Raw genomic sequence first — 11,880 nt, forward strand, 5'->3', positions numbered from 1 at the left:
CATGACCAACTCTATATTTGATTGTTTTGTTTAAAAATGCTAGGCAACAAAAACAAAAATAAAATTCTGAAATTGAAATGAAAGGAAAGGAAAACTGCTCAGCAAACGAGCAACCAGAAGAAAAACTTTATCAAAATCAAAAATCATACTAACACTGACACTCATGATGGCGCATCAGGGACACCATCAAAGAAGAAAAAAAGACATATGTATGAAAATAAAGTCATACAATTATTAAATAAAGTTAAAAGTTAGGAGCATTAGTTTGTACAACATGAGAACAAAGTCATACAGTTATGAAGAAAAATCTAATTTGTGAGAAGAAAGTTGTACAATTGTGAAAAATAATTCAACAATTTTCATATATAATGATAAACAAAGGCTTCAAAAAGTTGTAAAAAAATATTACATTTAGCTTTTAAAATGTGCAAAAAAACAGTTTTATACCTGATTTATCAAGAAATCTGTTTTTGTAACTGTATTTTTATGAATTTATAACTTTTATTTGACAAAAGCATGAAAAAACGTAAGTGGTTTATCAAAAATAGATGGTAATACTTATTATTTCTTGCAAAAATTGTTCTAATGCAACATATTGTGGTCTGTATTCGAAAATCTAGTGTGCATCGATCTGGTGTTGCACACTGGTTTTTCGCAGAGACTTCTGGGAAATTTGTAGGGCACTTGATTTTGGAATTTAAATGTGAATATTGGGCCATTCGATTTCGGAATAGATGCGGACAAAATGGCAAACGCACTATAGTGAGTAGTCGTCTTGTAATTCAATAGTTTGGTACTCATCACCAATTTCTGGTTTCCCCACTAAAATAAGTTTTACGACTCAACAGCGCCATCTCCCGACGCGGAGGCTAAACTGACGATGCTGAACATGTGAGCTGGTTGTTGCTTTGTAATGGTTGTCGAGCTCATGTCACGGACAGGTTGTGTCAAACGTAACTGTTTGGATTTCGATCGGTGTTGATTTTTCTGTCTGGAGAAGCAGCGAGTATCGGACCGGACCGGACCGAATCGCCGCCTGGCTGGAATCCTGCGGTGCCGCCGCCCGCTGTCCTTTAAGCTCAGACCAGCTAACGTCTCCAGCTGCTTTTTGTGATCAACAATGGCCTCTGTCTCCATCCCTGCGTGCACTGGTGCTCTGCTGTTGGACATTGAAGGCACCACCACGCCGATCACATTCGTGAAGGTAAATCTGTGGCTGGGTTCCTCCCTGCGGGGTCGTGCGGGCTACGGCTATGCTAATGGCTGCTTAAACACAATGAAAACTACAGATTTTTTTTTTTACTATTATGTATTATCATCTTTCTATTTTTATATAAGGTTATGATAGTGCAGATGGTGTAATTTATTCAACCATTTTCTCATAAATGCTTAAAAATATTAAACAAAACAACGTGCTGCCTTCACGGCCTTAGAGTATTCGTAATTCCGAGCTTTTCCTCTTGTAGTCATTGAACCTGTTTACACGCAAGTCTCCGTTCATGATGTGATTTCTTAAGATATCAGAATATTAAAGTGACAAAAAAAATGCATTCGTACTGTACACTAATGAGATATCGCATTAATATTTGTAGTATATCTCCCCGAAAGCCAATCCTTTTAGGCATTTTTCTGTCCCTTTCTCTCACATTTTGTATTTATACTTCTGCGCATGTGTAAACGAAACGTATGGAACGGAAGTTACGTAAAACCGCAAAGTTTTTATTTATTCGTTTAGGTATTAATTGTTTTTCACTAAATTTAGTGTGGTAAAATAAATGTGTCAAAAAGTGGTTTAATTTGTGAAAATAAAGAAATAAAGAAATAATAATAAAACATTTAAAACTAAATTAAAAAAATGTATCTCCTGAGAGTACTCCACAAAGTGTTCAGTGTATTATAAAACTGGAAATTTTGATCAACAGTAAACAATCCTGCCAAAAATATTCATATATGCATTCATAGAACTATTGTTCTATGTTCATATCACAGGAAGTACAGTTGTTTTCCTGAAAACTAACAGCTCCTTGCAGGTAAAGTTTATATTAATGATTTTTAAATGAGTTAACACAATTTGCATTTTGCAGCAACAGGAAATTTAACAAAGTGGGGCCTTAACTTGCTCACTTCCTCTTTTGTCTAGGTATGTAACAATATCTTACAAAAAAAAACTATAAATGAACCTGAGAATTTGGGATTACCGTAGTAATAGTTTGACCATTAATCAACAGAAAAAGGAAGCAGCAAAGATTACTTTTCTTTCCTTAATACTATTGTATTGTTTTCTTGAATTTAATTTAATCCTTATACAGAAAATAAAAAAAGGTAAATGTTCCCACTGTTATCAATACTTTATTAATAATAATGAGCAATCTGACCAATTCTGTAAAATACACATTTGTTTTATATGAAATGTTTGGACAATTCCATATGGGATTTAAGTAATCCTGGATTCTTGCTCCTTTTTTCCAGATGAATTTGACGTTTGGTTGGTTGATGACTTTTTTTTGGTTTAGGTAGATGTTTTTTTTTTGGATAGATGACTCGCTCATTCCATTTTAGTGATAAAACCTGGGGCACAAAGGGAAATGTCACCTACACGTTTAGGTTAATCTGACGCTTTTCTAAAGTTTTCCTCCGCTGTTTTGGAATCTTTGGAAACGTCGTTTCAACTGCCGGTCCTTTAAGCCAAAAGGACGTTTGTGGATTCTTTCCCAGACCGTGTCGACTGACAGACACATCAGCTCTAGACTGTCAGCGTTTTGGTTTTAAAGGAACAGGAAGTTTAAAAGTAACAGAATCGCGAGCCTTACTGTGGTGAATGTTGTAAAATCAGATTTTGTTACGTCATGTTAACCAAGACCTTTAAAAAAAAGGAAAGAATCATTTCAATCTTCAATTTGCATTTTTATTTGGTAATTTCTGGTTTTAAGATCTTTGTGGGTGTGATAACAACCTCAATGAGTCTGCATAAAAATCAAAACTGATGCCTTTACTTGCATCAGTTTTTCCTAGTTTAAATGACTCAATCTTTTTGTTAAGTCTTATTTATCCACTAAAGTGGTTCAGGACTTTTTGATTTTTTTAAAGTTATTATAATAAAAAATGTTTATTTAAAAAAAAAAAAAACAGTTAAAAAGGCCAGAATTAGCCTAGGGCCAGTTTTCATCAGTAATCCCCTGAACATGATGTAAAAAAAAAGCTCAGAGATAAACACGTTCAGCTTGTTCAAATGACTAGAGTTTAATGTTATAAATCCTTCACTCCATTGTTTTCCTGTTTCTCTTTCTTTTCTAGTATCTTCCACCATTTTTTGCAGCTTAACTTCTTCTACAATTTCTCAGCTATTTTAACTATTCAGCTATTCAAATGTTCAGCTCTTTCAGCTTTTTCCTGCTATGACTTTTGGTCCTTTAAATCCTTGAACTCTTCATGATATTCCAGGATTTTTTGCCTCCATTGTAATACATGGGGATTCTTTGGAAGCTCGCTGGTTCGATACCCGGCGCTCGCATTTTTCACAAACCTTTCTTTTTTGTTATTGTGCTGTTTTCACTTTATTTATGGTCAACTTTGACTATTTCCTCTTTAATTATTATTATTATTATTATTATTATTATTCCAATTATTACCCTTTAAGTTTCATGGACTTTCTTCTGGAAATGCAGCTCCTTCTAGTTTCTAGTTGTGTTCAGCCGTGCAAACATCGGATTTCCGCCTCACAGCGTTGCATTTTTGCCAAATATGTCAAATTTTGACTTGCATTGTATGTTTTTCTCTTCAGGATATCTTGTTTCCCTACATCAGAGAGCATCTGGAGGATTACCTGTCCACTCACTGGGAAGAAGACGAGTGCAAAGAAGATGTTCACCTCCTAAAAAAACAGGTGAATATCGTCTGAATCTCTTTACATCGATGTCGACATGTAACGGTAAACGGTGAAACGCCTGGTTGCAGATTGAAGAGGACATGAAGCAGAACCGGGCATGTCCGGTCCACGTCGTGGACCAAACGGTCCACACGGACGAGGAGAAGGCCATCAGGAAGGTGGTAGAGGACGTGCTGTGGCAGATGGCGGCGGACAGGAAGAGCACGGCGCTCAAGCAGCTCCAGGGTCACATGTGGAGGGCGGCTTACGCTTCTGGGAGAATCAAAGGCGAGTAAGTACGCTGACCTCTTTTCCTTCCACGGTTCAGATCCACTGGAGTGTTTTAGCAGAGGTTGACCTCACGTTCCTCCAAACAGGATCTATCCAGACGTGGTTCCTTCTATCAAGAAGTGGCGAGAACGCGGCTTGAAGGTCTACATTTACTCCTCTGGGAGTGTGGAGGCGCAAAAACTGCTCTTCAGGTACTCAGTGGAAGGAGATGTTTTAGAGGTAAGGCCCAGAGGTGTTTTTCTTTGAAACGATCTTTCATTTCCTCATAATTTAACGTAATATTTTTTTTCCCCAGTTATTCGACGGTCACTTCGACACCACGATAGGAGCTAAAGTAGAAGCTAAAAGCTACGAGAGGATCGCAGAGAAGATCGGATGTCAGCCTGAAGAAATCACCTTCTTGACAGATGTGGCCAGAGGTGGGCTCGTCTACTGAAGCCGTTTGGAAAAAATATTCAGTTTATTCTGTGAAACTTTTACTTTATTTCACAGCTGATCTAGAAAAGGTTTTCCTGATCAGTTCAAACTTTCTGATTAAGAAAACAACTTTGTGCTAAACTACTTCCGTTCCTCATAAAGAACTCTGAACAAACTATCTATCTATCTATCTATCTATCTATCTATCTATCTATCTATCTATCTATCTATCTATCTATCTATCTATCTATCTATCTATCTATCTATCTATCTATCTATCTATCTATCTATCTATCCATCTATCCATCTATCCATCTATCCATCTATCCATCCATCCATCTATCCATCCATCCATCCCCTTTAACTACCGTAACTCTTCAACTGTTTACGCCGGGGGTCCCCAAATCGAGGCCTGGATTTGGGGGCTTCTGGTTAACACGGTCAGTGCAAATCAGCAGGAAACGGTCCGACTTACGGTACGTCAAAGAGCGTGTGCTGTCTGCGACGTCTCCGGTGTTAAAGGGTGAAGGCGATGTGCTGACTTACCGGCTGCTGTGTGATTGCAGAAGCCAAGGCGGCAGAAGAAGCCGGGTTCAACGTGCTGGTGGTGGTGAGGCCCGGAAACCTGGAGTTGACGGATGAGGAGAGCGCCCACTATAACCTCATCACTTCCTTTAGCCAACTTCAGCTGACGGGGCGGGCTTAACGGGGAGCCCAGTGACTTCCTCTCCCCGCCTGTGTCAAACCCCCACTTTGGAGGTGCAGAAGTCGTCGTGCTAAACCCCTGCCTCTCAGACGTTCAGCTGCCTCTCGTATGTTCACAGCCTCACAGAAAAGTGGAAAGACACGAGACTCTGTAGATACAAGAACAATCAAGAAGACGGCACAAAATCTGTGAGGTTCCTGTTCCTCAAACTCCCGCCTGAACCTTGTATTTGACCTTCCATCCGGCGTGTGTCGTTACTTTGTAAACATTACCTGGGTGTACATTTAAAAAAGGTGTTTTCCTTTTATCCATGTTTTAGTAGAAGCACAGTGTAGAGGTGCTGGCGAACGAAAACTCACTTCAGACCTGGACCCCCTTGTCAGAGAACCGCATTCATTCAAATGTCCTCAATGTTCGTCTGTAACGTGGATCACGGAAACAGAACCGATGCAGAACTTTGTACTGATCCAGAAACAAACTTCTAATAAATGCCTTGTCTTACACAGAAATGTGCCTCCTTTAGTGTTTTAAACTTTAATCAACTTAAATTAAACCAAACTGTTTGACATTTCCACTGAGTAGAAAAGTTTAACATCATCTGCATAGAAGATGATCCCACAACAGAAATGTGTTTAAAATCATAGTGGACAGATGGAGAGAAACCATAAAAATACATTAAAATGTTTCAATAAGTTAGACTCGGCTTCAATGGAGTCCAACACGCCTACAGTTGCTGCAGCTCTTGTTCTATCATAGACGTCCTGGACTCTTCCGGATGCTCCGCCTCGTCGGTGCAAACCGCGTCAAAGTGGCTGTGGCGAAAGTCGATGCCGAAAGTGCCGACGTAGATGAGGAAGGACATGACCAGAGCCCACTGACACTGAGCGGCTCGCACGAGGGAGAATGTGACGAAGACTACAGTGGGGAGTTAAGGGTTAAAAAGGGTGGAGAAGGTGGCAGACGGAGCAAATAAACCAAAGGTTTCCATGAGCAAAGAAAGCTGCAGATAAACTGCAGACGAGGGATTTATTAGAGCTTCTCAAAAGTCTTTGAAAACGCATCTAAATGAGCGTTTTGGCCTGCCGCGTTTAACCTTTGTGCTATCTTAGATGACCAACGGCGTGTTCTCCCCACCATGACAAAGGTGGATAAAGGTGGAAAGATTTCATGTAATCCATGGACACCAGTGAAGATCACAAATCATTGAAGAAAAAAGGTTCAAAGCACTGTCTAGTGGGTCTAGATGACCCAACTCCCAATGTTAAAGTGCCTAGGAGAGGCACAAGGGTTACAACTCTCATGTTCAAGCGTCGCTACGCAAATTTTAAAGTCAGTTTTTGGGCTCTATGTACAAACATGGCGTGAAGGAGAAATTAATAATTGCAATTTGTGCTGAGCTGGAATAAAATGATCCTGAGTCTTTCGAATATCGGAATAGAGCTGAATGCGCCACACGTTCCCGGTGTGTAGAACTGAACTTTGTCTCTTTCGCACGTCAAGAAATGTTTATCAAAAGATTTACAACTTTTGTTTCTTAAAGGATACCGAACTTCAATATCAAGCAAAGAGTGATGAGTCCAGCCAACAGGAAACGGAGGGCGGCGACCTTCGTCCCCTCGCCCTTCAGGTTCACCCTCAGCGTGATGTAAGCTTGAAGCCAGCAGTACAGCGTGCCCATCCCGAACGTCATCAGGGTGCCGGAGTCATGAATCTTCATCAGAGCAAAGAGCTGCAAACATCAGTCAGTCAGTCAGTCAGAGAGCGGCGGTCACGGTGGGACGCCGTTCCCGTCAGGAGCCACGTTCACCTGGAAGTTCCCGACAATCGTCATTCCAAAGCAGGCGATGGAGAAGAACGCCAATCCAGCCACGTTCAGCCACGGTCTGCATAACCTGTTCTTCAGCTGCAGGTATCTGAGGAAGCCGATGACCGACCCTGAGAGAGGAGCCCAACAGCTACAGGTGATTTACATGAAGACCACCTGTACTTAAAGATTACACCACCAACAATAAGTTAGGGATACTGTTATTTACATGAGTGGTTTTCATATTTCTGTCTCAATTTGAATGAAATACCTAAAAGTTAACTTTGATATTACTAATATTGAATGAGAAGAAAGAGATTTATTACCACCAAAATGAAGAAAAAAGAAAAAATAGCAGGTATTTCCAAAGACAGCTTGACAGCGACGTCTCCCGCTCAAATAGAATCAAACTTTATTTTCGCTAGACTCATCATGTTGTTCTGAGGCGTTCCACTCTTCCCCAAGTTCTACATGCAGTTCTGCCGGGTCACTTGGGGGTACGACCATCCAGTCTCTGCTTCAGCTGGTCCCAGACCTGCTCCATGAGGGTACAGGTCAGGGGTCGTTGCTGGCCCTAACATGAGGCCCTCCCACTTCCTGAAGTCCAGCTGTGACAATTCTGGCACCATGTGGTGGAAAGTTGGGGATTTCCTGGTGGATGGGGGATGATGATGGTTCTATGATGTTTTTGAGGTGACTGGGCCGTCTGCAACAGCCCAACCAATTTAGAGCTGCCAGGCTGTTGCACCTCCTCCACCAAAGCCAACCCTGGGTACCATGTTGACCTCGGCGCCTTCTCCATAAACGCTGACGACCATCCTCTCTGTGGAAGGTCATGCGACACTCATCAGTGAACAGGACGGTAGACCACTGCTGCATTGTCCAGGTCACATGGTCTGGTGCCGGTGGAGTCGCCTGCAACCCGGCTTTCAAGTCAAAGCGGTGGAGTCGGTTGTGAGTGGTTTGTCTGGAAACCCCAGTGCCCCCCACATAAACGGGCCTGCAGCTGTGTGGCGTTTGCCAAACCATGTCAGAGGTCAGAGGTCATTAGGTTCTGGTCATGGTTGTGGTCTGTCGCTGGCGGGGCTCCACTCCTGGGTCTGTCACAGACTCTTGACGCATCTCTGCTGATGACACTTTGAGGCAAGTTCTCCAGCAACACCTGACTGCCTCCTACCAACCTGAAGGCGCTGTGGCCACATCCTGTTCAAGGCTGTTTGAGCGATGAACTTGGAGAGACTTACTGCAATAATCTTCTTTTTATCGCCACAGAATGTTGACATTGATGCCACACTGAAAAGGTTTTGCTTTTGGATTTTGTGGTTTTGGCCCCAAAAAGGAAAAACACACTGTGGACAGTGAGACCATTATGTGGAAAACACTACACAAGGTGTGTCTGTCACCAATACAATCGTCTCCCTAAGCCTAAAATCTGTGAAGGTAAACAAACCAGATCCACTCAGTTTTTCACCAAATCCCAGACTTATCGTGAATACGGTAATAATATTGTTGCTGCCTCTTTCTCAAAGAAAAATAGCAAAGAGTTTAGTTTAGTTTGTATCATTAGTCTCATTTTCAAATTATTAACTATACTGAATAAAAACAGGGTTCAGGTCACTTTTACAGCATCTGTACCTGCAAACGCTGCCAGGTTCATGGTCGCACTGAAGAAACAGCTTCCTGGTGGAAAGTTGCCTGTGACACTGAGAGGAAAAACGTTTAAAGCTGCCGGGAAGAATGAAGATGATGTGTTTCTACTGTGACAAGAGGATGAAGAGTACCTTATGAAGGGAGGATAAAGGGATGAATTTCTGTTGAAAAACAAAGTAAAAAATTATTAAAGTCATTTTTTTTCCAACCGGCGCCACAAAAGGATGCCAGTTACTCGTTTTAGGTCATTATTCTCTTGTTATTAGCCTCCTTTTCATTTTTTTTTTTAACAAATGAGCACAGTGGCATGCCTGCTACTCATTTTTGGACTGCTTTTCCACCATTTCTGGTTTTGAAACGTTCTTGTTGCCAGGCAACAAAACGCTGCAGGAGAAGCGACCGGAGATCGCAGGAGAGGCGGAGGAGACCGGGGTCCTTCAGAGTTTTGCAGGACTTCTCTCTGCTTCTAGGGCGTGAGCAGCTGAGGGGGGCGGATGCACCGACAGGAACTGGTGCGGCGGTCCGGCTCTCTTCTGGGATGTACCCTAAGAGTCTGACTGGTGGGTTAGAGGAGGAAGCAACGGACGATGGCATCCTTGATGGAAAACCCTCATCGCCGTCTGCAGGAGACCTTCTTCAGTCCGACTGAAACTCCCTCCCTGCAGGAAGGAGCGCCTTTGCAGATCTCTCCTCCTGTTTGCTACCAGACTCCACAACGTCTCAGACAACTGGACGTCCATCCATCCATCTCCTTACACTCATCCGGGGGAACAGGATGCCCCCGAGGGACGGGGGCGATACATTTCCAAAATGAAAATGACCTCTAGTACCAACTACAAATTTAAACTCCTTCTAGTGATTTCAATCAGTTATTATGGACCTGGCTTGTGGAACCACCTCCCAGCATGCCTCAGGGCCGCAGAGACTGTTCATGTCTAGATTTTGATTGGCGGTTAGCGTGGCGAGCTCGCCAGGGTGGCGTCTCCCTCCGGCAATTTTTTTATTTTTACCGGAGGCTGAGCAACACAACATGACATACTGTGGGTGTGGTCAACAAAAAGACCTCCGGAAATCCAAACGTTTACTTTTGCCCATTCTTCTAAAAATGACGTCGACCTCCTCGTTGGCCCCGGGCAACAAAAAAATAAGATGGTTGCTATGGAGATAACATCGACAGAAAAGCCGCAATTTTGAAAATAAAAAAAACTATTTTTTTGCACGCAGCTTTGACCGGGGTGGAAGTGGTGAGTGAGGGGCATGTAGCGGCCCGTCAGTCAGTGGGGGCGGGCAGAAAGGGGGCGGCGGGGGCAGGCAGCACACAATGCAATTTTTATTCATATTCTAGGTGTATTTTTTGTATTATTTGTAATCTATTAATTAATATTATTATTTTAATAATATTGTCAGAGAATAGAATAGCGTTCTATTGTGTTCAAAGCGTGGATTTGTTATCTGGAGCAGGTAAGGAACAGTCGTACCTGTGGTCACCGAGAGGCGTCACAATCTCGTTATAAAGAGAAATGAAGTATCTGCAACAGAAGAGAAGAGGAAATGTCACGGAAGCTCACACAAAAGTGAAGGATCAGATGAAAGGAGATAACATCCACGTGTTTTTAACGTGTTCTTGTATTGATTTTGTCACGATGGAGGGCATATCAAAAGAAAAATAAGCTTCAAACTGAGCCTTTCGTTATTCAACAAGGCAGAGGATGGAACGAAGGTGAGACAGAGTCCCACCTCAATAAATTTCAGAATAAAAGCTTCTGGAATCTTCTAGTCAAAGGGGGGGCTTTATGTCACAGTGTTCTTCTGACTCTCATCTCCGTTTGATCCTGCAGAAACGGTTCAAGATGCGCCTCTGCGGCAGTCTTTTATTTATTTTTTTGTAAAGCTCTGGTGGACTCACACGGCCCAAAGCCCGCCGGCGGTGAAGATGGAGAAGGCCGGAGGTAGAAGAGCCCACAAACTGAAGTTCTGCATCTTCTACGGGTCTGAAAGCACAGAAGGCGAAACGTCCTCTGATGTGAACAGAATGGGTTTGAAAGACTACTGCAGCTGAATAACATTACCTTATACCATCTCTGTGAGCAAAAACACAAAAATAAGAACTTTGTTAAAAAATAAAATAAAGACAGAAACACCCCCAGTTTGTCAGTTTTGATTCTGACTTTGCAGATAAAAAAATGCTTTGGGGCAGGTGGACATCATTTCTGCAGGATTGGGATCAGTTTAGCGTTTTTTTACTTAAACATGTTTTAGGGTGGGCAGTGCTTAGCCTGCCATCGTCGTCATAGCCTACAAAAATACAATAAACATGTGCATGCATGTATATATGTATGATTTTAATCGTTTGAACCCTTTTTATCCTCAAAAATCATTGTATTTTGCGCCTTTCCTGTTCAAATACATTGCAGGCTGTGAGGTGATGGAGCTCAGAGCTCAGCCTCACAGGAGATGGTGCAATTCCACGGCAACTGGTCTGATCCCAGTGCCTTTGGTTTACTCGGCATGTGCTAATAATGTGATGCGTTTATAAGTTTTTAGGAGGATTTTTACTGTTGTTGCCCCAAATTTCCCAGTTTATACACAATTAGTTTAGTTAATACTTGAAAAATGTTACATTCACAAGAAGGGGTATTTAATTAAAAATCAAACCGGTCTAATACTTTTCTTATGGATTTTTTGCTAAGGGTTTGGGTTCATAAAAAGTAAATGAGCACTGTCATTTATTTCAGATAGATAACGATTCCAGTGCAGTGAAAATGTTATTTGTCATAACTCTTTTAATCAGAATTTAAAAAATTGTTTTCATTAAAAATACACATCGACTGTTAAGTGAAAAAACTAAATAAATTCACGTAATTTAACGTAAATTTTAAATTCAGTTTCATTTTACCTGAAGTCCTCTCTGGGCTCGACGGTTTCCGTCCCCATAAAACACCTTTCTGCTTCTTAAATCCGATTCGTTTTCTTAATTAAAAATATTCGACTATTTCAAGGCCGTCAGTTAGTTAACCGGTATTTTTTATTTATGTATTATAGTTTAATAAAGCTTAGCGTAGGTAGGTCGGAACGATTGTAGTCCGGATTGTATTAATGGACATAGGTGACGTCACGATCACGTGTAAGGCCGTTTGACCAATTACC

At 41.6% G+C, this 11,880-nt stretch overlaps 2 protein-coding genes across 3 annotated transcripts; one reads left to right on the top strand and one right to left on the bottom strand.

Moving 5' to 3' along the window:
• The first annotated feature begins 849 nt into the window (after positions 1–849).
• Positions 850–5,788, top strand: enoph1 (enolase-phosphatase 1). Its single transcript, XM_004074490.4, has 6 exons — positions 850–1,204; positions 3,782–3,883; positions 3,955–4,157; positions 4,243–4,375; positions 4,452–4,575; positions 5,140–5,788. Exons 1-6 carry the CDS (start codon positions 1,121–1,123, stop codon positions 5,277–5,279), a joined length of 786 nt encoding a protein of 261 aa, XP_004074538.1. The 5' UTR covers positions 850–1,120; the 3' UTR covers positions 5,280–5,788.
• Positions 5,789–5,797: 9 nt separating this feature from the next.
• tmem150c (transmembrane protein 150C) lies at positions 5,798–11,849 on the bottom strand. 2 transcript variants are annotated; one of them, XM_020707466.2, is made up of 9 exons: positions 11,630–11,849; positions 10,803–10,814; positions 10,640–10,724; positions 10,212–10,262; positions 8,865–8,894; positions 8,719–8,786; positions 7,087–7,214; positions 6,825–7,008; positions 5,798–6,194 (listed from the first exon to the last, which is right to left on the bottom strand). In XM_020707466.2, exons 3-9 carry the CDS (start codon positions 10,711–10,713, stop codon positions 6,004–6,006), a joined length of 726 nt encoding a protein of 241 aa, XP_020563125.1. In that variant the 5' UTR covers positions 10,714–10,724; positions 10,803–10,814; positions 11,630–11,849; the 3' UTR covers positions 5,798–6,003. The 2 variants fall into 2 exon arrangements, with proteins under 2 accessions (XP_020563125.1, XP_011479745.1); XM_011481443.3 differs by lacking the exon at positions 10,803–10,814.
• Between the last annotated feature and the right edge of the window lie 31 nt (positions 11,850–11,880).

This window comes from Oryzias latipes, chromosome 12 (assembly GCF_002234675.1).
Source record: "Oryzias latipes chromosome 12, ASM223467v1".
NCBI lineage: Eukaryota > Metazoa > Chordata > Actinopteri > Beloniformes > Adrianichthyidae > Oryzias > Oryzias latipes.